We start from the raw sequence: 25,692 nt of genomic DNA, 5'->3' as shown, positions 1-25,692 counted from the left end.
TAAAGTTTAGCACTTTCATATATTAACACTTAATCCAAACAAAATCTTAACATTTCTAAAATTGTGCACAACATCGTTTCTGTCCAGACAAAATCTACCATATATTAACACTTAATCCAAACAAAATCTTAACATTTCTAAAATTGTGCACAACACGCGTATCAAGAACGATGGCATGGGCTGAGCCTTTTCCCGGTCCTCCTCTGTCCAGCCCATTCTGCATTTCCAGCACAGCCCAATGCATTCACCCATATTTTCCATCCAACACAGCAGAGCTTTTAACGAAGAAACGATGCCATGCCATCGTTCTGGATACGCGTTGCGTAGCTGCACGAATGCTCGAGGGTCGTCGTTGCCACCGCAATTCGGGAAAGAAAAATTATTAGACAGTATGAATCATTGTTGTTGTCCCATTTAATTTTTTTTTTCTGGTATGAACCGTATGGCCTATTCTATGCGGGTACTCTGTTGTTTGATTTTATTTCAATCCTACTGTACATTATTCTGAAGAATCTTATTGTACAAACTTGGACTACCTCAACATACTCACAAATCATCCATCACTCCAATTTTTGAGCAAGTCTTTCAATTCCAATTCGTCGCTTGCATACATGAAGTTTCATAAGTTGCATACATGCTCTGGTGCTCGCTGAGAAGGAGCGCGAGCACGAACAACGCCATCGCCGCGTTCCCGTTTGCTGCTGTGCATGTCCTCGTCTCCCTCCAGCCCGTGGTGGACAGCGAGCTGGAACGGCAGCCGTGGCGGTGCAGCTGCTGCGCCGGCGGCGAGTGCGGCATCCAGCACTCCATGCCCATCCAAGCGCTCAGCTTGCGCTGGTGCAGGTGCCGGACCCCGAGGCGCGCGCGCCTGCACCGGCGCCCGTGCCGTGCAACGCGTCGGAGAACTGCCCTGCCACCGGGCTCCTCACCGGCCAGAACTGCGGGCTTGCGGAAGGTACAGAGCACACGTATGTGTCCATGACAGAATTTTCTTGGAGATTAATCTCACGCATATTTGGGTGCTCGTTGCTCTGTTCTTGATGAATTTTTGGCAGTCCTCGGAAGGTTGATGTTCCCACCTGTCCCTGTATAGTACGCCCTGGTGCCTTGATGCTTCAAATTCCTCGGACTATCGGGATGAGTTCTCTAGTCCCAGTAGGTCGCTTGATGTGACAACAACAATAAAGCAGAAACAATACCTCTCTTCCTACCGGCAAAACTCATTAATTAGATTCAAGGGTAAAATGGTCTTTTCATATACCACTAACACCATTCCGCCTGGCTTATGGGGTACTGTAGCTACAGTACCTACACATGTTGGCGCATTAAAGGTGCTTGAGATCATATAGCTACCAGCCGCTACAGTACCACATCCTCTCGAACAAAACTATTGAATCAACTACTATAGTAATAAGCCCAGCCATTCGAACAGGGTAATTACTACTCCGAATAGACGGCAGTGCCAATTTAGGAATGAAACTTTAAACTAGCCTTTACCGCGCGCTCCCGAACTCCACCACTTTTTTTTTTTTTGAGCAAAGCATCACCCTTCTTTATTCATCAAGGTAACTAGTACAAACTCCATCAGGAGGATCTACAAACCAAACATGCCTTCCTATAGTAAGTTTTACAGAACTCCTAGCTAAACAATGAGCATCAACATTGGATCTTCTGCTTTCGTGAACAAACTCCACCTTTGTGAAGTTTCCTCTACGTGCCTTGATCTCCAAAACGATAGGCCCGTACCTCCCAAAACCATCTCCATCCATGCTTGCAATTGCACTGATACAATCGCTAGCCCCCCGGAGCGTCTGTAGACCCAAGTCACTGGCAAGCCGCAGCCTCAGCTACTTGGGCATCAACACAGCCCTCTAACACCAGCGACGAGGCTCCCAGAAAATTACCATCCTCGTCTCTAGCCACTGCCGCCACCGAGGCTTTCCTCGAATTTTTGGATATTGCCGCATCCACATTGATCTTCATAGAACCCCTTGGTGGCTTGATCCATCTTGGTGCAGGAGCATCCACCGCTTGCTGATGCGTGTGCTCGGTTTAACCATTTTCAGTTCGCTGATAAAAGGCTCAATGAAGCTGTTCGTCGAGGACGGGCTCTGAAAATTGTTTTCAAATAACACCAGACGCCGCGCGTATCAAATGGCCCAGAGGCGGACCACCAGCCTCTACTGTACAAGGATGCTGCCTTGTTGGGCTGGCACAAATAAATGGGCCGCGATCAAAGCCAGGCCTGTCCGGAGCGCTGTACAGGTCGGGGTTGGCTAGTTTAGTCGACCGTAGGGAGCCTATGGTTGATTTTCAGACCCTTTTTTTTCGTTTTAATATTTTTTGTCATTTTCTGATAAAAAAGTTTAACAAAAATTTCAAGAATTTTTTTTGGAGAGATATAAAAAATATTAAGAAAAAAATTAGGAGAGATAGAGAAATTTTCAAGAAAAATTAATGAGAAAAAATTTGATAAAAAAAGTTTTGCGAAATCAATTGAAAAGTTTGAAGAGAAAAATTTTTACATAAAAAAAAATTGAGCTAGAAATTTTTTTATTCAGATTGTAAACAAAAAATTGATAGAAAAGTTTTGCGAAATCAATTGTAATTTTTTTTTGTTCAAATTGAGCTCTGGTCCTCGCCACCACCGCCGTCGCCGTCCCACCGCGCCTCCTCGCCGTGCCGCTCCCCAGCGCCGCCGCCACGTCGCTCCCCCAAGCGCCGCTGCTGCGCCGCTCGCCTGGAGGACGGAGCTCCCTAGCGCTGCCACCGTGTCAATCGCCCTTGGGCGGCGCCGCCTGCCCCGGCTGAGGAGGTGCGCTAGATCCAAAGGAAAAGAAAGTGAAAAGAGATGGAGGGGAAAGGGAATGGAGAGAGAGAGGTGGTCAGCTGTGGGCAGAGGAATTGATAACATCATGTGAGTGTGGAGTCCACCGCATTGTTGAAGCCGAGGCGCACTGCTCCGACTTAAATATTCTTGCTTGCGAACGTGATTGAACTTCCCTGAATACTCTCTAGTGATCTATGCCTGTCTCGCTGTGCTGTGCATTCGTTGGTTGAGCCGAAAAGTCCCCTGTTGATATAATTTTATTACTCTCTTATTATTCAGAAACTATATTGTCTAATCGTCATCCTTATGACTCTCAACAGGTTGCCACTTTCCTTGAGAATAGAGAATCCAGGAGACCACGAGTAATATGCACAAGATGAAAGATGAGTCTAAATATAGTGTAATATAAAAGTTACAGAGTGGCAAAATTCATCTCAAATGTTGTCTTGCCAAAAGAAATTCATCTCTGGCCGGGGAAAAAAATTCCATCTCAAATGGGCGCAGATGAATTAAGATCTCAAAAGTTCAGTAGATAGGAGTATATTTGTAGCGCTAATGGCAAATCTTCTCAGAAGACAAATAGAAAAGCAAGATGGGGATGAATGCACCTTTTTTTTTCGGGAGGGATGAATGCACAGCACACTTGCTACCAAACCTGACGGCGGCAGCAGGCGGCGGAGGCTGTCACAGTGAATCTTTAGTTGTAAAGATTTGAAAAAAAAATAAAAGGCAAAATATATGCCCATTGGCGTTGTTTCTCAGTAAGCATTATGGCCAAGTGAGTCCGGGTAAGCATTTGGATTTTACTTATAGTTACCACCAGTTCAATATTGTTCCATCGACTGCAACAGTCCAGATCTTTCATCACATTATGACAATGAGTGTTTGTTGTACCTGGAATTTTTTTCCTCGGATTAATCAGAGCATGTTTACCTTTGTAGTCTTTATTGGGACAAGAAAGCTTAAGCTGCTGCTCTGATATCTAGTCTTAAACTCTACCGTTGTACTTTCTAATATTCATACAATCATGTATATCTTTGTGTAGTATTTGTATCAGACCATGACAAGTTATTTATTTAACTCTAGAAAAATTGCAGGCAAAGTCCGGGTAATCACTAAACTATCGTTTGATTCATTTTACCCCCAAAATATAGCCTTTAGTTCTAATTACCCCTAATCCAATTTGTCTTTCTTATTTCTCCATGCATAGGTAAAGTTCTAAGTTAAATTTTTACAGGACAATAGGATATCTAATAATAACACATGTTAGAAAAAATACATCATAATTTTTTAAATCATTGTTTAGGATAGGATATTTAATAATAAATTAATCATTAGAATTCACAATCACAATTATATGAAAAATAACGATGAAAAACTATAACAATGTTTTTTAATTTTCGTTGTGAGGTCCACTACTAGCCTGCAAAATTTTAAATTAAAATTCAATTTGTGTATGGAGGAACAAAAAGAACAAATTGTATTATGGGGAAATGAAATAAATGGCATAGTTTAGATATTATTCAAATCTTTCCTACACTTAAAGGGAGTAAATTGAACTATTTCCTTTAATTATCTGTAAATGGCCTTGCAAGGGACATCTACAACCACCCGACTCTACTCACTTGGTCTGAACTATGAACGAGCTTAGCTTTTGTTTTTATTATAGAGCCTGGGAAATCGTTAGCAATTCAAGAACGCCCCTGTAATTACCGGGTAGAGGTGGAACCATCGTCGTAAGGGGGTGAGTGCGGGGGCCGTCTGCTCAAAACAGAGGAGGATGAAAAGAGGTGGATATTGATTTGCTTACCCGGAAGAGAAGGGAGGGGGCTTCGGTGGACGACGGGTTGGCGGCTTCGGTGCCTAGTGCATGAAGAACGCCCCTGTAATTACCGGGTAGATGTGGAACGGGTTGCCGCCGCCGCCACCGCCAGCCAGGGCCTCGTGACGAGGGAGCCGCCGGCAAGGGGCTCAGTCGGCCACCACCCGACACGCGTGCGCCTGCGAGGAGGAGGCGGGAGGGGGCAGCCGCTGTCGCCGCCAAAGGGCGCCACCGGCCAAGCCCTAGCCCCGACCTAGAGGAACGAGCGACGGGGAGGGGGTCACGGGAGAGGGAGGGGGTGGGGTGTAAAGGGAGAAAAGGAAAGAGTCAAGTGCCACTGAAAAATACAACTCATCCCTTATGTGCCATTGAAATTTACTCCATCCCTTATATGCCATCGTTTATAATTTTCCATCCCCTACATGCCATTGCCATTAAGATAAACTAACAGAGTTGTTAAAGAGTATGATGAAAAGACAAGAATACCCATCTTCCAAAATAGAAGTACCCTCACCAGTTTCTTTCCCGGAGCACTCTCCACCCCCTCCCTATCCCGATGTCATAGGAGCCTCCCGCCGCAACCATAGATCTCGTGTGAAGGAGGAGCCCCCCAGCCGTGTCCCTCTCTCGCAGGTGCAATGCGGACGCGCGAAGGAGGAGCCCCCCAGCCACGCCCCTCTTTCACGGGCGCTGGGTGGCGGGAGTTGTGCGCCGTCTGCCCCCTCATAGGTGCAAGCGCGGGCGCTGGGGCCATGTGGCCCTTGTGGGGTGTTGGGGCCGTGTGGTCCTTGCAGGCGGCTCAGCCCCTCACAGGAGCAGCGCAGGGTGCTGGGGCTGTGTGCACCTCACAGGAGGAGGGCGGGGTGCTGGGGCTGCGTGCCCCTTGCAGGCGCTGCGCGTGGGCGCTGGATGGCTGCTCGCGCGGGAAGCGGGCGCTGATAGGCCACGATGGGGATGGAAGGGAACCATTCTGATTGGCTTCCTGTAGGGTAAGTTCACTACTTTCTTTTCCGTTTTTATCCTCTAATTGTTTGAATTGGAATCAGAAACGATTAGTTTTGATGGTCCTTCATTAACAGGATGGACCCTAAGACCAGTTTTCTGCTAGATATCCATCTTAATGCCAACCCTAGAAACTGCAGGAAGGATATTTTATGCTATAGATTCAGGAAAGTTGTGGATTATGATCTATGAAATTTCAAGGATTTTGTTGGAGAAAATGTGGATCAGTTCCCTCATGGATATCAGGAAGTAGTGCATGTTTTCTATTATGATGATTTCAGAAAATATATAGAAGTGAGAATGGATCAGAAATTGCTTGCAATGTTTAGCAAACATGTTGATAGCAAGGAGGTGCGCACGACCATTACATACACTAAACCTAAGAGATGTGGCTATCAGTGAGTGCTTTCATCCAAAAATTTCAGCAGGGCTTGATATCCCTTGCACCTCTTCTATTGCATGTCCATCTCTTGCTGGACCAAGCTAATTAACTCAGCCTATATCCAGCCAATATAATAAGCCAACAACAAACAAGTCAACCGAGCATGTATCCAGCCAACGTAGTAAGCCTACAACTAGCCAACAACCTGCAAAACCTAGTGATGAACTTGATGACAATTCTGATGATGATGATGATGATGATGGCTACATGGCAAATCCTAAACCACACAAAAAACATGTGGGAGTTGATGATAAAGGCATGTACTTACCTACTCCTAAGACACATGTGGATGGTGGTGATGTGGGTGGGAAAAGTGAGTCTGAATTTGAATCTGAATCTAAATCTGATGTGGAGTATGAGGAAGAGGATGGTCTGATTGGAGGAGATCCTGTGATACTTATGGCAAATGTAGCATATGATCGAGATGATCCTCCAATGAGCGTAGGCAGCCTATATCCCAATATTGCAGAATTTAGGTTGGCTCTTTCTCAACATGCTATCAAGAATGAATTTGAGAATAATACTGAGAAAATTGATCCAGAGATAACGAGGGCTTATTGTTCGAGAAAGGAAGAAGAAGGATGTAGATGGAGGTTACATGCTTCTACGTACAGAGATGACGTCACAATAAAGGTAATTGTTTATTATTGGCAAATTTGACTTTTGTTTGTTAATACATATATATAGTTATATTTTTCTACAATAAAGGTTTCTATGAAAGGTCGCAGTGGCTACAAATGTATTGTCAACCTACAAGAAAGGACTTGTTCTTGCAGAAAATGGGATGTCACAGGTATTCCTTGCAAACATGTCAATGCATTTATCACATTTGTTAGGGAACCATTGGAGAAATATGTTGACACATATTACTCAGTTGAGAAATTCAAAGCTGCATAATGGGCTCTAATCCCTGCCATGACTGACAAGCACAATGGGCACAATATGACCATGATTTCATCATGCATCCACCACTCATAAAATCTACAGCGGGTAGAAGGCAAAACGAGAAGTTCAAAGGCTGTACTGAGGCTAGTGGCAGTACAAGGCCGAAAGGTAAACATCAGTGCCCTATTTGCAAGGGATATGGCCATCGCTGGTATAATTGCAAGGATGGTGATCCTAATGACATAGAAGCTCTACTAGCTGAAAAGTACGCATTACAATATTGATTTAGCCTTTCTATCATATGTTATCTGCAATTCCTACTTTTTAACATTATTTAATTATTGTTCATGATAATTAGGGGCCCACCAAAGAAAAAAAGAAAACTACTGCACCATCAAGTGAGAGTAGCATTGTACCTATTGGTTCAACACAAAACACAATGCAATTTCCTCATAGGTAAGAATCTGAACACTTATACTCTACTTTAGTTTTTTGAAAATTTTCATAAATTTCTGATTACATATTTGCATGACAGCCAAAGTGCCTCAGCTAGCTTAGGTTCTAGATACTCTCTCAGGTACATGTGCAGCACTTAGTTGTTCAACAACATTTAGATCATTTAACAATCATAATCTGTCCTCATGTATGGAACACATGTGCAGGTCTGGAAGTGGCTCAAATCAGATAGAGCAACTTTCCATTGAGTACCCTATGCTACCTACACGTGAAAGCACACCACCGCCAGCTACCTTGAAGCCTACAAAGGAGAAGAAAACGAAGGGGAAGGCAAAGACAGTAGGGAGAGCACAGACAACAGGAAAGAAGATGAAACAAGTTCCAATGCCACATGATAGTCCAGCAATGCGTACTAGAAGCAAGACAACTCCCCACAAGCATAGCCCTGCCTCACATACTAGAAGCAAAAGAAAGCTTTCGCTGTCAGATCTGAATGTCTAGTTGATGCGATTCATTATGTATGGGCTGCAAGTTGATATGTCATGTTTTGCTTGCTCTTTGTAAAACCTTGACTATGTACTGTTATTTTGCTGGAACCTTGGGAGGTTGTTGCTGCTGCTTTTGGCATGTATGGACAGCACTAGTTGCTAGCAATGATGCATATTTGGACATCAAAAATTAGTTGTATGAACAAAACTCACAGCTTGCAATGAATTTAATATGTTTGACATCTCTCTGTATGAGCTGTTCAGTCATTGTGTCCGCACTCCATCTCTTGATAAAATAACCAGGTCATTTTACACTGTTCTTGTTTGTAATGGCATAGAAGGGATGAAGGCCACAAATATGATTCATCCTAGCTAGGGGTATTCTTGTCTTTTCACCATACCCTTTAACAGGTCTGGTAGCTTATTTTAACAGCAATGGCATGTAAGGGATGTGAAATTATAAATAATGGCATAGAAGGAATGTGGTAATTTTCAATGGCACATAAGGGATTGGTTGTATTTTCCAATGGCATATAGGGAATTGACTCAAAAGGAAGATCGAGGAAACTGGGTACGCGCGGGCGGGTACATGGCGCACGGTGACAAAAAAGATTTTTCACTTTTGGCAGAATCATTCCTTCCTTCAGTTTTTTCGGTCCACCAAGGGGCTGTCAACCAACCAACCTTACATGTAGGTCTTCAAGAGATGTTTTATGAGAAGGGTGGGTGGGTTAATCTTGGTGACAATTTTATTCAATTGTTTCAACATTTATAGTATAGATAGAGCCTAGGAACCGTTAGCAGGTCACGTGACTGTTGGTGTCTCTTATGCTCAATCTGAATAGGTATTTTGCAAGCGCACAGAATTCACCGGTGTAGCACTTCACCTTGGAGTATTCCAGGATATCGTGAAATCCTTAGGGAAGCACTATGGTAAAGTGTATCGTAAATTGTAGTGACAATCCCTTATTGAAGTTATCGACCGACTAATTCAGCAGGGGTAAACCAGATAACTGATGAGATAAATGGCCAAGCTATGACCGTGTGACACACAGGAGATTCTATACCTTAGAGAGATAGCAGCTGGGAGGACAACGAGCGAGAAAGGACTCCTGAAACACTTCGAAACTACTGAGCTAGCCTCACTAAAACTAGTCTAAGTTTCTAACTTGATGTCAGAACCAGGAACTTACTTCGGCGGCCTAAGCGAAGGGCGCAGACAGGGGTGAGAAGGGGCCCAACATACTTTTGACAATCCTACTGATATGAAAACACTCGAACGTGGTGGACTACGAGGGACGGACAAGGCTGTCACCACTTGCCACCTACCACTGCGGTACCGTGGGATGGAACACACTTTCTAGCTAGCACTGAGTCAGACACCACGTCTGCTCTCGGTACTAGGATTTCTCTTGAGGCCTTCAAGAGAAATCTCCCTCAACCTAGTGAACTAACTTGAGTTACACTAGAACGGGCGAGAAAACCCGTAAGACTAATTCCGACAAGCAAGAAAGGGAACTTAAACTGAAGTAGAGGTAAAACTTACTCCCGCAGACAAGTACTAGTACTTGGGAAGATAAATACTTGTGGAAAGTAAAGCTGGCTCAAGTAAATAAAGAAGATAACATATATTAAAATAGTCAAAGGAAAAGATACAAGAGCTTTACCGAGCTCCGATGACGACTCCGGATCCCAGAGATAAGCTCGACTCGACTCTAACTCCCAACTACTAACCTACTCTAGACTTGAGAAGAGAGAATTGCTCCTTTGAGCGTGTGTTTACAAGTGAGGGGGAGAGTGCTATTTATAGGCTTCCAAGTCGGTAGAAGGTCGGTAATTCTGTTAGCGCCAAGTGCATGCAACTGTAGAGGTGGTGCTTAACTTCCACGCGAAGCCGAAAGCCGGGAGGCTACAAGATGGGGCCGGGCGGCCCTCCTTAGGCCAGCCGGCCTAGGGGTGTGCCATCTGCCCACCGACCTCCCGTGGACGGCTCCTGATCTCCTCTGGACGTCGGTTCTCTAGGTGGTTTCCTCGGATGCTTCCATCTTGTGCCGGGCGGCCTGAGGTAGGCCGGGCGGCCTGCCTTTGGAGCCCCTCGGCCCTCCGCTTTGCCGACGTTGTACAACAGTACTCCACTTTGCTTCTGGAATGGGTGGTTTCCCCATTTGACGATCTTGGCACTGGTATGTGGGCTTTTGAGTTGAACCTTGTGCCTTCTGGGTCCACCGACAGGATATGAAATGTTTGCCTTGTTCTGGAACCTCATGAACATGTCACATTGCGCCAGTGAAAGTATTGGACCCATGTATGTGGAGGTGTGAGGCCGGTCGGCACGAAATGTGCCGGGCGGTCGGGATTTTCTCTGATTTTGACCATCTTTGGACAGTGGATTCCTGCAAGCACAACTCATCCAAAACTTGTGGAACTTATTAGAATCAAATAAAATATGCATGGAACATAGTGCAAAACTCAATTTATTCTCGAGAAGTTGATGGTCAAAAATGTGAAATAATGGCCGTCAACAGTGACCTGAGAAATTTTAGTCAACAAGTGAGTTCTTTTGTGAATTGAAATGATATATTGGGGCATGTTTAGTTCCTGAAAAAATTCCTACAGTACTCATCGCATCGAATCTTCGGATGCATGCATGGAGCATTAAATGCTGTTGAAAAAACTAACTATTTATACAATTTAACTATTTCATACAAGATGAATTTTTTAAGACTAATTAGTCAATAAATGAATATTAATTGTCAAATAGCAACAAAATGTAATAAAGTACCCAAACCCAAACTTTTTCGCGAACTAAACACAGACTAGGTTCAATAGAAAACGTGTGACTAGGTTGTTTCTCACAGCAGACAAACCTCCTCTGTTTCTCTGAATCACTCTAACTATCCCCAATCCAGCTTGCAATCGATCAGGAGTTCGGGATGATCCCGGCAGCCTCCCCGGCCGTGCCCCTGCCTCCCTCTCTGTTGCAGCCTTCAATCGATCGATCAAGATGATTGTTGGGTATTTTAATGATGCGAATAAATCTGCAAGCATACAAATACCGTCATAGCTTTCCCCGTGAGTATTCAAGGGAATCGTATTCACAGGGAACATGTGTGCACCAACTCCTAACTTAGTCGGCCCAAGGACACACCAAGATTGAGTGGCAAGGCTGGAGAGGATTCCTGCGGTAGCACTAGATATGAGTTAAAGGTTGATCTCTTAGGTAAGACTCGCTTCGAGAACCAGTTCACCCCTAAAATGGTCAGGAGACTCCGGCCAACGGCTCTACGCTATATCCGGACGTGGAGGATTACGAAAGACCGATAGGGCTGTCACCACCTACGGCCTACCTCTACAAACCGTGTGATATAAGGCAAACGAAGGTAACCCTTAGCCCAGATACCATGTCTACGTACTGGTTACTACTGTAGTCTAACTACGTCTGATATCTCGTAGCAAACTACAACATTCCGTATAAACGGAGTGACGAACCCGCGAGTAAGAGAACTGATCGCACTCAAGCAAAAGTAATATGCAATACAAGAATCATAAATAGTACCTTACTCATACCAGAGGAAACCAGCATCCATAGAGGTACAAGATCGGAGAAGAGCACTGATAGGCCTGGCGCTTCCCTGAACTACTCCTCACCCTCCTCCTACTGTACGCACTAGCCTAGACAGGGCCTCGCCTTAGCGTTGGAGCACTACATCTTCAAATGGTGTTGGACGAATTGGTGGTGTGTGTAATGGGGGGCTCTCCTCCTCCTTATATAGCCCTCTCAAGGGTGGATTCTCCAGTAAACTTCTGAGGTGGTACACCCAAGAATTGTCTTAGGGAACGCAGTTGGAGACTCCAGGAGAAAAGTGGGCCTGATTAGGCCCAAGGGGGGGGGGGTCAGCCGAACCAGGGGTTCGGCTACACCCCTTCCGAGGCCTTTCGGGCTCATCTTCGGTCAGTGCGTTCCTCGTAGGCTCCTTGTATAGATTTTTTGGTGCATCTTACATGGCATACCCATTTGCTCTGGTTTGTGGGCTCTTCTTGTAAGTGAGACGCATGATAGGATCTTCTGTGTATTTCTTCTGCGTTCTCTGCGTGTTTTCATGTTATTCCCCACTTGCATCCCTGCAATCAACAATTCACCAACACTCATGGAATTCGTTAGTAATAACTCCTACCACTACTGTTGATGATTATTCTTTAAGTTTTTATATATGCAGTAGTTGACGGTATATATTTTGCACTTAACAGCTGTCAACAACACGCCCACACTTAGCCCTTTGCTCGTCCTTGAGTAAAGATTGAAGGACTAAGGTGGATGCAGCTCCTTTGATGTAACCTGCATACAAGTTATTCGAAGCTTCTTCCCATTTCAATGAACTTTTGAGTGGCTACCATGCTTGCTTGGGTAGTTGAAGAATGGAACAATAAAGACTTCAGGTTCCTAGCTCTTTCTGCTTAAGAACTTGGGTTTTTATATTTTGAAACAAAATAATAGTCTTGCTCCTCAAATTAATCTCTCGAATCACTCTTTGTATTTTAGATCCTCACCAAGGTAAAGTTGTTTCCTTCTTTCTCCTATCACCTAATCAGGCTTATGTGGAGCTCAGGGTAGGAGTAAAAGATGTATGCTTGCTTTGCTTATATTGTTAAGTCAAAAATAAGATCCAAGTAGAAATGAGTCATACAATCTGATCAAGACGCGCAAGTGTGTGGGAATATATTTTTTTGGTGGAGGATGGATGAACTCCTTTGCATGATCTATCTCTCGTCTTTGTTTTCCTTGGATGTGGACTAACTTTCTCTTTTTTTTTCTCTTTTTTTGACATGCCTTGTGGGCATGTGGCATACCTTCTTTGGGTATGCATCTTTTTTTCTTTTTTCTTTTTGACATGCCTTTTGAGCATGTGGCATACCGTTCTTTGGGTATGCATCTTTTATTTCTTTTTATATAGCCCACATCCTTGATGGTCACTTTAGAGAGAAAGAATCATGGTATGTGGAGTTTTATTTTATGGGTGGATGACAATGTTTGCTATCTTCCAGTGTAGAAGTATAGCATGTGTGTGGACGTGTATGTGATCTTGATCATGAGAGTATGACAAATCTCTAACAAGGGTCAAAGAATTTGACAAAACTCAAAGCAAAGTCAAACTATATATGAAGGTTTGAGCACTAAAAATCTAACTTTGGCTTTGGTATGAATTTTCATTAATTCGAGGTGGCAAGCTATTGATGAATTTTTTTTAAAATAAATTCCAAGTACTTTGCAAGGAAGAGCATGGTTTTGTTCATCCAATCATATCACATTAGTAAATTACTTAGATTGCATGGGGTCCCTATGAAGATATATGTTAACAAGAACTAGAAAGAAAGCGAGGAATAAAGAGTATGGAAGTTTATTCATGAAAGTGCATGGAGCGCATAAGGTGGGTTGGTATGGTTCTCTGAGTTTAGTTTTAGTGATCAACAAAGAAATTCGTTTAAACTCAAGAACTTAGGGAGTTCTAGGGAGTTTGTGAGGGACGTGTTGCACATACCATCGCTTGTAGAGGAAGAAGAGGGAACTGAGGGAAGTTAGAGGTGGTCTGGTCGAACCAGAGGTTCATCCATCCTTCTCTGAGTTCCATCTGTTCTGGTCTTCAGCGTGCTGGATCATCGATGGTGTGCAACATGTACGGGGGAGAGATCTTGAACATGTATGGGTGATTCTAATAGATCTCCCCCCACTTATTCTTGTACCTGTCTTTATTCAAAATAAAAACAAAAGTGGAAAAAATAAGAGACTCTACCGATTTTAACACCGGAGAGTCTAAACTTTATTGAGGCAAGAAAATTACTATTTGGAGCACTTATTTTATTTTATTTTATTTATATTCCTTTTTCTATATTCGATATATTTTTATTTATTCTCTTTTTTATTTATTGTTTTCATAGCAAGCTAAACAAGATGGGTAACATAGCAGGGTGGAGACATGAAGCAAGGATGTACGAGGTGTATGGGATAGTTATCTGGAGGGACTCACCAAGATGAACAAAAATGCAAGAGTTACTCTTCATAAACACGAAGCAAAGCTTTGCATTTGTTCATCATGGTTCCTCATGCATCTGTCTTCCCTTCGGACCAAGGAGCGTTGTGTTGAACGTGGAGTTATGTGCGTCGCTACTTGTTTTTTTATTTTCTTCCCTACAAAAGGTTAGTGGACAACAAATACTTGAGGGATGCATAAGGATTTGGAAAGGATTTTTATTTTTGAGATTTGTTGTTCACATCCATGCTTTAAGGAAAAATCAAGTCCAAAGATTTAAGCTAGCATGGATCCCAAAATGCTTGCCATCAAATTATTTAATTATTATTATTTTTTTAGAGAGATTTTTTATTTAAAAAAGTTTTTTTAATTGTTCACCAAATTTATCCTTTTATCAGAACTCATGCATGGCTAGGATGAAAACTAAACGAAACAAAGAGGCATTTTCACAAAATGCTCATTTTGAACTCTTGAAAGCTAAAAAGTGTCTCCTTTGAATGTTGCAAGTTTTATTATTTGAAGCGCAAAAAGTACCTTGCATTATTTCGAGCACGAATTGAGGACCTTACCCAACAAATTTGAAAAGTTTCTTGCAGGGGTTTGTCCAAAGAGATATGCATCCCAAAGTTTACGGTATTATTACTTCAAAGTTCATCAACCAAAATTCAACACCGTGTCAAATTTGATTAAAGAAGGCTATTTAACCTAAGCACCATGCTTAATTTAAAAAGCCTATGGATGTACTGTCCAAATGCATCCAAACCAAAGCAAGAATTTTGCGAGATCAAGTTCTACGAAGATAAATATGAGTAAGGGATTGGGGAACCGCACCTTTGCTTACCAGAGTATACTTACCGCCAGATGGATGTCTCAAAATTGTTGCAGCGATGGTGTGTGATACTCCTGCCTCGTGTGTGGGAACAATGTTTGTTGGAGTCCTAATCCATTGGCAAAAAGCTCTATGATTATAGATGCCAAGTACGTCTCCTTTGTGCTTGTGAGCATGTGCCAATCTGAATGGAGCAGCAAAGGCTTGGAAAGGAAGAGGAGCAGACTCTTGATTATTTGTGTGCATGTGTGGAGCCATGGCTCTCTCTCTCTCTCTCACTCTTTCCTTCTTCCTTTCTCTTTTTTTCTTATATATTTTTTCTCTCTTTGTTATCTCTATTTTTTTTAAAGCAAACCAGGGCTGACACCTTCTTGAAACAAGGATACTCCTTTGGGTGGCTGGAACTTGCAGCAAGACGCTCAGCGATTTCCCCCACACTTAGACTTTTGTGTGAAAGTCAAGTGTGCAATGTCGGGGTCTCCTTTCGAGTGTGTTCCAACTCCAAAGAGCATCAAAGTGTTCAGCTGATATAGCCCTCGTGTTCTCAGGCATCGTATGTCCCCTATTCTTCTTAATCATCACCTGAAATGGTTAGGTTCAAGAATACCCTAACGTGCATACTATGCTTAAAAACATGTTCTTGCTTTATTGTTTAGGAGAAAGATTTTTTTAAAAGTTACTCCGGGCTATCTCCCGGCAGTGCTTTATTTATGGTCGCAAGCTCGACCATGGGGATTCCTCCTGCAGGTGTCATAGTTCCCAGTTTTACCACCATTTGTTGATTTATCATTGTTCAAGATGCAAGGTTAGTGCACAAATGCAACAACGAGCCTTGCATAGATATTGTGATAAGCATAACCCAAAACAACCATCCTAAAGGGCATCTATGTTGGGGAACCCTAAGATGATCATATGACTCGTAGCGACTTGGCACAACAGAAGAAAGATCTCGGAGATATCAAGGATGAGCATTGATTTTGTGATGAACCAGAAAGGAACTTCATGCTCATGGTGTGAGTGGTTTGATCTCCGGATAGAGTAACTCAAGAATTGTTCATGGCCCAATAGTGAAAGAGGATCTGTAACTCTGTGGGCCAAATGAACAATTTGGAGTTTGGGTCACGAGGGAAATGAGTTTATTTCAACCCATCCCCTCCTTAGGTAGAAGGCTTCACATTTCATCAAAGATGAATATGGTGGCAAAGCAATCCATCCTAAGTTTTCAATAGAAGTTCATTTGAAATGATGGGTGAGCATAACTTCTATATGTCATCAATCAAAATCAAGGAACAAGATGTGAGTTTTGAATCACTTGATTTGATTAGCTTCGATTGGTAATCGAGGATATGAAGGTGAATTTATTTCACTTGATTCGATCGGTATGGCCCTATGACTAATATTCCTCGATGAAAACACCTCGGAGGTTGCCTTGACACGGGAACATGATGGGCTTCATATGGTACCTCTTTCAGGGAGTTGTTGTTGAGATAGAAGAGTCATAAAAATGACCCATTTTCTTCCAATCACTCCTTCCTCAACCTCCCTAGAGACATGGTCTCGAGGAAAATTAAGGAGAATGTACCATAAACGAATCTAGGGGGGTAGGATTTGCATGAAGCGCTCTTTACCCAAGATTCTTGCTGTTCAAGTGAGGTTCCTTTCAACAAAATTTATCTATACTCGAATTGAAAGCTTGAATTCCGCTGATGGAAATCCTTAGTTGCTCACTCTCCTTCTCTCGTAGGTGATGGTAGGGATGTTCATAGCTTAACCTTGAGAAGGATTTTTCCTAAACTAGCTCTGTGAGTGAGGGGTGACTCTCGCAGCAAGATAAGGAACTCGGTCCAGAGAGCATGGCTCTAGAGACTCACCCCGAAGGGTTGAAAGGTATGGACCAAGACAACCTTTCACGGGTAATGGGGATAAAGGTAGAGATAAAGAAGGCAAAAGATGCGATGATAGAATGGGTAGTAGGGGTGAAGGTACAGGCAAGAAAGAAAAACAAAGGCTTAGAATTTTTTTTGAAAAGGCAAAGAAAAGGATATGAGGACCAACTAGGTTTGAAGTTAGAACAGCAACCGTTCCCCTGCAACAGCGACAAAAGGCTTGTTGGGTATTTTAACGATGCGAATAAATCCACAAGCTTACGGATACCGTCATAGTTTTCCCCGTGAGTATTCAAGGGTATCGTATCCACAGGGAATGTGTGTGCACTAACTCCTAACTTAGTCAGTCCAAGGACACACCAAGATTGAGTGGCAAGGCTGGAGAGGATTCCTACGGTAGCACTAAAGCTGAGTTAAAGGTCGATCTCTTGGGTAAGACTCGCTTCGGGCACCAGCTTACCCCTGAAATGGTCAGGAGACTCCGACCAACGGCTCTTCGCTATATCCGAATGTGGAGTATTACGAAGGACCGACAGGGCTGTCACCATCTGCGTCTTATCTCTACAAACCATGGGATATAAGGCAAACGAATGTGACCCTTAGCCCAGGCACCATGTCTACGCTACTGGTTACTATTGTAGTCTAACTACGTTTGATAACCCGCGAGTAAGAGAACTGATCTAACTCCGGTAAACTTTCGAGGTGGTACACCCAAGAATTGTAAGGAGGATTGGATCATTGACTCAGGGTACTCTAATCACATGACCAATGATGACAAAAAGTTGGAGGATATGACCGACTACAAGGTCAGGAGAGTAGTGTTGATGGTAGACAACTCGAGATTATCTATTTCTCATGTTGGGAAGGCGGTCATTCCAAGGTATGGTCCTCAGCAACTCCAACTTGAGAAGGTTTATCATGTTCCTGGTTTGAAGAAGAATCTATTGTCTGTCCTTCAATTGACAGTAGAAGGAAAATATATGCTCTTTGGACTAGAAGGTGTGGCAATTTTCAGGAAACTGAAGATGATTGGCACACCCATCATGGAAGGAAGGAGGAGGCAATCGGTCTATGTCCTCTCAGCTGAATCCGCTAATGTGGACAAAACTCGAAGGAATGAGACCGATGATTTGTGGCATGCGCATCTTGTAGATGTTAACTATAGTAAATTGAAGGAGATGATTTAGGGACTAGTGGTGAAAGGGCTTCCTCAAATAGACATCCGGACAGACATAATTTGTGCTGGTTGTCAGTATGGCAAGGCTCATCAATTGCTATACAAGGAGTCAGAACATCGATCGAAGACACCTTTGGAGCTCATACACTCAAATGTCTTCGGCCTAGTCAAGTAAATATCTATTGGAGGAATAAGGTACATGGTGACTTTTATTGATGACTTCTCAAGGTACGTCAGGGTTTACTTTATGAAAGAGAAGTCTGAAGCTTTCACAAAGTTTAAGGAGTTCAAAGAGAAGATAAAAGGTGAACTCAACATAAAAATTCAATGCCTCCGCACTGACAATGGAAGGGATCATCTATCAAATGAGTTCACTATCTATCTCAAGGAGCACAAGATAAGAAGGCGATTGACATGCCTCAATACTCTATAGAAGAATGGAGTAGCAGAGCGCAAGAATCGTCACCTTGCTGAAACTTGCCGAAGTATGCTTCATGCCAAGAATGTGCCTGGAAGATTTTGGGCTGAGTGTATGAGGACGGTATCCTATATCATTATAGGCTACCTCAACCAAAGTTGGGGTTCAAGTATCCTCATGAGTTTATGAAAGGTGAAGCCAGTGGTAAGCCATCTCAAAGTATTTGGTTGTGTCTGCTACGTGTTTGTGCCTGATCACCTAAGGAGCAAGTTTGAAAAGAAGGCAATTCGGTGCATCTTTGTCGGATATTATGATGCACAGAAAGGTTGGAGCTGCTGCGATCCAACCATAGGAAAGTGCCACACTCAAGAAATGTGGTGTTTGATGAAGCTTCTGCTTGGTGGTCACCTAAAAAGGTCGAGTTACCTAATTCTAAAGGATTGGTGGAGGTTCCAGAAGAAATCGTAGAGGATGAGGAGGAGGCACAAACTCCAAGTGAAGATAAAGAGAGTTCATCAGTGAAAGCCAAGAGCCCATGAAAGACCGGCATACATCATATGACACCGAAGGAACCTCAATTGCCACAAATGGAGCTTGAGGAGCCTATTCAAGAACTACGAAGGACAACAAGGAAGATCAAGCCTAATCCAAGGTATGAAAATGTTGCCTTTGTCGATGAGCCTATACTTATTGAGCCATCTTCATATGAAGAAGCATCAAAAGGTCCTCAGTGGCATAAGGCGATGGAGGAAGAAATTAAGGCACTATATGATAATCAAATATGGGTTTTAGTGCCAAGGCCAAATGAAGTAAAGACTATATCTTGCATATGGGTCTACAAAGTAAAGACTCATCCAGATGGCTTAGTTGAAAGATATAAGGCTCGACTTGTGGCTCGGGGTTTCTCTCAATAGTATGGGCTGGATTATGAGGAAACATTTAGCCAGTGGAAAAAATCACAACTGTTCGAGTCTTGCTCGCATTGGCTCCTTGCAAGTCTTAGAAGTTGTGGCAGATGGATGTTAAGAACACATTTCTACATGGCGAACTTGAAAAGGATATTCATATGGAGCAACCAAGAGGCTTTGAGAGCAAGATCCACCCCGAGTACGTGTGTAAACTGAAGAAGGCTCTCTATGGCTTGAAGCAAGCACCACGAGCATGGTACAGGAAGATTGGTGAGTTTTTTGTGCACAGTGGTTTTAAAGTCACTCCATCAGACTCTAGCTTATTCGTGAAGACCAAGGATTGTAGACTAGCAATAGTACTAGTCTATGTTGATGACTTAATCATCACCAGAGACTATTCTAAGGAGATATAAAGGACAAGAGAAAATCTCTCAGCCCGGTTTCAAATGAAGGATCTTGAAGAGTTGAAGCACTTCCTTGGACTTGAGGTGGAGTGCACAAAAGAAGGGTTATTCCTGGGTCAACAGAAATATGCCAAGGATCTTCTACAAAGGTACGAGATGATTGACTGTAAGACCATATCTACTCTTATGGATTCCATTGTGAGGCTACAAGAAGATGAAGGGAAGGACTTGGAGGATGTGACTATGTATCGACAACTGGTCGGGAGCCTTATCAATCTTGCCCTAACTCGGCCAGATATTTCCTATCCAGTTGGAGTGGTCAATCGATACATGAGCAATCCAAACAAGCCTCACCTTGATGCAGTCAAGTGCATCCTCAGATAAGTTAAAGGCACCATCAATTTTGGTATTCTATACAAGGAGACTAAGGATTGTCAGGTGATGGAATATTGTGATGCCGATTACGCTGGAGATTGTGGCACATGACGATCAACCACAGGATACTTCTTCAGTCTTGGGTCAGGACCCATATCATGGTGCAGCAAGAGATAACCCATTGTGGAATTATCAAGTACTGAAGCTGAGTACTGATTAGCAGCACTGGAAGCTCAAGAAAGCACCTGGCTTAAGCAATTGATGGAGGATCTTCATCAGCCGACAGATTATCAAGTAAGGATTTTCTGTGACAACTTATCGTCTATACGCCTAGCATAAAATCTAGTTTTTTTATGCAAGGACCAAACACATAAAAGTCCACTACCATGACAGATGAGCAAATTGCTGACATCTTCACAAAAGGTCTAAACAAGGCAAAATTTGAGAAGTTTCCAAAAGCACTCGGCATGGCCTGAAAAAACAAGTCTGGATAGAAGTTTGCCTTGAGGGGGAGTGTTGGAAGAATACAAAGCAACCTTCTAGAGTATTCTCTACAAGGCAATAGGAAGATATTTTCATGGAGTACTAAAATTAGTAATGAATAAATTAGAAAACCTTATAATATTTTGAAATTCTCTAGAAGGGGGGACACATGTCACCACTCTATGATCCGCCTTGGCCTATAAATAGAGGACCCCCTCCTTGCCATGCCATCTATCTAAGAGCATGGTAGATGAGAAGGGTGAGTGCTAGGATAGCCACAAAGAGAGGGTGTGTTGTGTACTATTGAGTTATAATAAAGCAAGTGTTTTGTAAGTGTTAGTCTTCCAGTTTCTAAGTACTTAGTGTATAAGTTGTGATCTATCGTAGGCTGGTTCTACCACCCGGGATCAGAAAGGGTCTGGGCTTAATCGTAGGAAGGCTCCGGCTCCTGGAAACCAGCTTCATCTAGTTTGTAGGCTCTGCTACACAGAAGCGAGAAAGTGGCTCTGTCGTTGAAAGGACCTTATACACTAAGTAGCTATAAATTGAAAAAGCTAAATGACTTTAGAGTGAGTTGGTGTGTCTTAGGTGTAGGTCCTTAGCTTAATGGGTATTAGGGCCACTTCAGTTCCCAGCAAGAGGCTTTACATCGAGTGCTGCGCTCTAACTCAAGGCTGCACCGACAAAGGACTATGCATCGCCTCTCCAGGCTTGATTTCAGTTCGGCTTTGGCGCTGCATGGCGATCCACAAGCTCTTCTTTGCGCACTCGCCTGCGCTGACACACCTCAGCTTGGGGATGGTACCTGTGCCCAAGGCAGTGGCGGCGGCAGCAGGTTCTCAGCCGCTATAGATCGAGACTAGTTACTGTTGCAGCTTGAGGATGATTTGACAAGCTGAACTTGCAATAGAAAGATATCACTATGGCATCATATTGGGTCATCAAGGTATCTGCCTTAACCAATGTAGCCATTGTGGCATAGTGCCTTATCAATTGCTAGGTGCCATTCAATCCATCCATTGCCCCTGCTAAATTGTAAAATAACATGATCTGTATGTTATGCGCCCTATGCAAGTCCAGAAGAAGAGGATTTTAGTGTTGCTGTGTACAGACTCTTGCCATGGCGGTTGAGATGGCCACTGCACAGCACGCACTACGCCTGCTATATGTCTTGCGCTGGCTTCCGAATTTGAAGAACCTCACGATTCGGTATGCTTTATTGCATTGCATTGCATTACATGTAATGCTGATCTATTATGATTTTTTTGCTTAGAATTGACTGATTCATTGATTTGTAATGTGTAACGTGCAGCGTCTCGACAAGGATAGTGGCCATTGCAACCATGTCTGCCCCTCCGTCGAGACAGCATGTTGCCTCGCAAAATCCCTGGAGCACCTGAAAATGGAACAGTTCAGGGGAGGGGAAGTTGAAGTCACATTTGTTGCAGAGGTTCTCGCTGTCGCGCGGTTCCTGATTTCACTGATGATGATCGAACTGCACCCCAAGACGCCACAGAAGCAGAAGCAGAAGCAGCCGGATGTTATCCATTTCTTTCGCACCTGTCACCGAGCGTCCAGGGGATGTGAAATACGTGTGATATAGAGTACATGTGACTTAGTGTAGAGGGTCTGTCAATACAGTTGCAAGAAGGCAGTAAATGAACTTAGCCCATCAGTGTGGGGCAAACTTATCATGCACTACACTGCTGTGAACGTTTTGTTCTCTTGAGTAAAACAGGGGAAACCTTTGCTCTAAAAAAAGCCTTAGCGCAACAGAGGGGAGATGTGTGTTGCCTTAATTTTGGCATTAAAAACAACATGGCTTTCAAATTCAGACTATCCAGTGGGCCCTGTTTGGTTCCTTCTACCCTATTCTCTGCTAGAAAAGAATCTTCTATGCACGGGCTACTAAATAAAGTCTATTTGCAAAACCTCTTCAGGGATGGGAGTAATTTTTTGCGACGAATCTAATGACGGTAATTAATCGATGATTGACTACAATGATGCTACGGTAACCATCCTCTAATCACACGGTCAAAGGTCTCATTAGATTCTTCAGGGTTCCTAGCGCGGGGGATTTGGAGTTGGTTTTGTAAACTGACTTTGTTTGATACGTAATTAGAGGTCAAAGTGTTACTATTCTCTAGCATAGCACAAACCAAACAGGGCAAGGTTCTGTAGGTCTGTTATTGGTTCAGTTTCCTTGTCAGAGCTGCCGACTGATTTCCATTGACCCCCTCTGTATAGGAGAAATCCCCGCTGTATAGGAGAAATGGATAGTAAAAATCAGTTACCAATATAGCATAAAGCTTAATTTGCGAAGGTTCACAAACATCTCTGCAGATTTCATTGAAATGCAGTTATGTATATGAACTGAGATCTTCCGTGAATGAGGCAGGGCTGGCGTGGTTTCAGTGGAGCAATCAGGTGAACAACCACCAGGCCAATCAGGCAAAGAACAATGCAACCATTAACCAAATTATCAGAAGGAAAAAGTTGCAATAAGTGAGAAAATGAATTTAGTGTGGCAGTGTCATGTGGGGCAAACTGTACATGTATCATCACATTGCACTGAAGATGGAGAAGATAAGCAAGCGGATCAACCAAAAGAAAACACTAGATCCAGTTAACCTGGCTTCATTTTGTTTGTCACATAGATATAGATACAAAAAAAATACACCTCTGCTATCCTATCCATTCACAAGGTGCTTAGCTCAATCACAATTCTCTACCCAAAAAAAAAAAAGCCAAAAGGTAGACAAATTCATCCTTTGGCCGTTCTCTTCACTGTTCTTTCTGATTCACAACACAAGCTGAAGCTGAATAGCTGATGTCCCGATGCAAGATAGCATTGTGGTCTGGTTCTCGATCAGGTGCTGCTCGTCTGCGCCACCGTGTTGGTTTCATGGTGATGAAGCGCTCCTCATCTCTCAACTCTCATTAGTTACCTTGCTAAGTCAGCAAAACTGTTGATGTGTCATGTATTTAATGTTCATAAAACTCTCATGACACCTGCACTGAGACTGGCCTTACTACATCCCTATTGTTTTATTTCGGCCAGTGATTGCAATTAGCATGAGGCATCACTACGCTGATTGTTCATATCATTCTTTTAAAATACAGTACAGGCATAGACGCTTACAACACGCGCACTCACCCCTACTCCTTCCATTCTCTTTTGATAGTCCTATTACCAAAACTCAAATATTCACAAATGATAGTCCTATTTGCTATTGATAAGGACCATGACAATAAATAGCACAAGTAACGACGAGTTTCTAGCAAAGATATTGGAGAACTAGCAAAAAAAAGCCTTGTGTTACATTAATTAGATGATAAGCAAGGTTGCTTTTCCTTGGTCATTGTGTCAAGGTGAAATGTGACTATCAATAGAGAATGGAAGAAGTATAAAATATGCACACATCCGTACCCCTTTGATCACCTTCGAAAGTACACATCGATTTTCAGAATAAAAAGGCAAGGAAAAATGAGGAAAAGCGTCGTCACAATTGCAGTACTAAAATATAGATTTTTCCTCAAAATAAATTTGGACCTACAAATTCGGAGGGTCAGCACCTTGATCCAGTGGGACGAATCCGTGAACGCTACGGGGAAGAGAACAGGGAACCGACTCCGAGTTGGTGTCCGAAACAAACGCCGCGGGAAGCCGCGTCAATGCGTCATCCACTGACCATGTCCGATTCCGGGCTCCCGAGTGCGAGTCGAATTCTGTGGCAGCGTGTTCGGACTGGCGCGCACCTATATATATCTCGACTCGACCCCTCAATTTCTCATCAGCTCCTCAACCCCGATCTCTCAACTTCGGCTAGCTCCTCCGCTTCCACTCTGCGAGCGCTTCTGGCCGGGTGCGGCTCCCTGCGGCCTCGATCCATGGCGATACCTGTTGCGCGCGTGCACCTCGCCATGGCGCACGCCGCTCTTCCCGGGCTGCTCCCGACTCCGCCCAAGCGCACGATGCTGCCGCTGCTACCGGCGGCGCCGTGCGCCGTCATCCTCCCCAGTTCACCGCTGCGCAGGCCCAGCCGTGCCGACGCCGCGGGGAGGTGGGACGCGCACAAGACCAAACCAGCCGGCAGCCCGGCGTCGTCGTCGTCGTCCTCCTCCTCCTCCTCATGTGGCCAAAATTCCTTTGGCAGCAACAAGAAGATCGTGACGCTGACCTCTTCGTCGGGCAGAACCAGCCCGGCGAGCAGCAGCCGCGCCGACTCAGAGGAGAGGTGGGACGCGCACAAGAAGCCGGCGAGCCCAGCGTCGACGTCGGCGTCGTCATCCTCGGCGATCAGCAACAAGACGAAGACGTGCCGCGTCTGCAGGCACCCCAACGGCCAAAGGTCGTCGTCGTCCGCCGAGCGCTGGGACGCGCAGAAGAAGCCAGCTCGGGCGCCGCAGCGGGCCGAAGAGCTCGAGGACGGAGAGAGCAGCACCGGGAGCAACGACGTGGAGTTGTTCATGCCACGGGATCAGCCGCCGCCGCGATCATTCTACGCTGGACCTGGCTTCATCACCTCGCCGGAGCCGAGCATGCTTCCCAAACCATCGTTCATGGTCCGTGTTGCCTAGCAAGCGTTAGCAGCAATTTGTACGTGATGAAGCGTTGTTATCGGAGCTGATGGTGCTAGAATCACGAAGTTCTGTGTAAAGCCTATCGATGCCTGTATGTTTGTTTCGGTAATTAATGGAATGAATGGTAAACTGATCACCAAAAATTGTAGTCTTCTCTTCTGTAAACAATGAACCTGCAGAGTTCTTGCTGGCACTGATCATGGGCTCATGGCGGTTGCTTTGGAATTTGGATCACCTCTTCAGTAGCAAAGCAAAGAATCATCACGTGTTGATGCGGTGCAAAATCTTTTTAAAAACGAAAATATCTTTTTTAAAAGAAAAAAGGAACTGGTAGAAGAGCTCCGATGATTTGTACTTACTGCTGGAATGGAAACATTCACATCAGTGGGCATAGCTTGTATTTTTTTTTAATAGCTGGGAAGGAACCCATTTGAAGGTCACCACTCACCAGTGTTTACTGAGCATGCTCACGTATCACACACAAGTCCATCTGGGCCGGGCCGCACACTGGTAGCAACTAGACAGGGCCACATCTTGTGCACAATTGCGGCCAGCATTTTGGATGGGCATGGTGCCTCCATTTGAGCAACTTTTTTTTTTGTCTTTTTCAGAACAACATTTGAGCAACTTTGGAGCTAGGCGGCATGACGCCGAGGGGCATTCCAACGGAAGGTTTT

The 25,692-nt window shown here is 43.9% G+C and overlaps 1 protein-coding gene across 1 annotated transcript; it reads left to right on the top strand.

Moving 5' to 3' along the window:
- Positions 1-24,322: 24,322 nt before the first annotated feature.
- Positions 24,323-25,012, top strand: LOC120686577 (putative protein TPRXL). The gene has a single exon (XM_039968791.1). The coding sequence runs from the start codon at positions 24,323-24,325 to the stop codon at positions 25,010-25,012; it is 690 nt and encodes a 229-aa protein (XP_039824725.1).
- Positions 25,013-25,692: the final 680 nt, after the last annotated feature.

Source organism: Panicum virgatum, chromosome 8N (assembly GCF_016808335.1).
Source record: "Panicum virgatum strain AP13 chromosome 8N, P.virgatum_v5, whole genome shotgun sequence".
NCBI lineage: Eukaryota > Viridiplantae > Streptophyta > Magnoliopsida > Poales > Poaceae > Panicum > Panicum virgatum.
This window is presented reverse-complemented; position numbering and strand designations above follow the sequence as displayed.

Excerpts from the sequence above, each read along its gene's own strand:
- LOC120686577 (XM_039968791.1), top strand. The coding sequence starts at position 24,323 with ATGGCGATACCTGTTGCGCGCGTGCACCTCGCCATGGCGCACGCCGCT.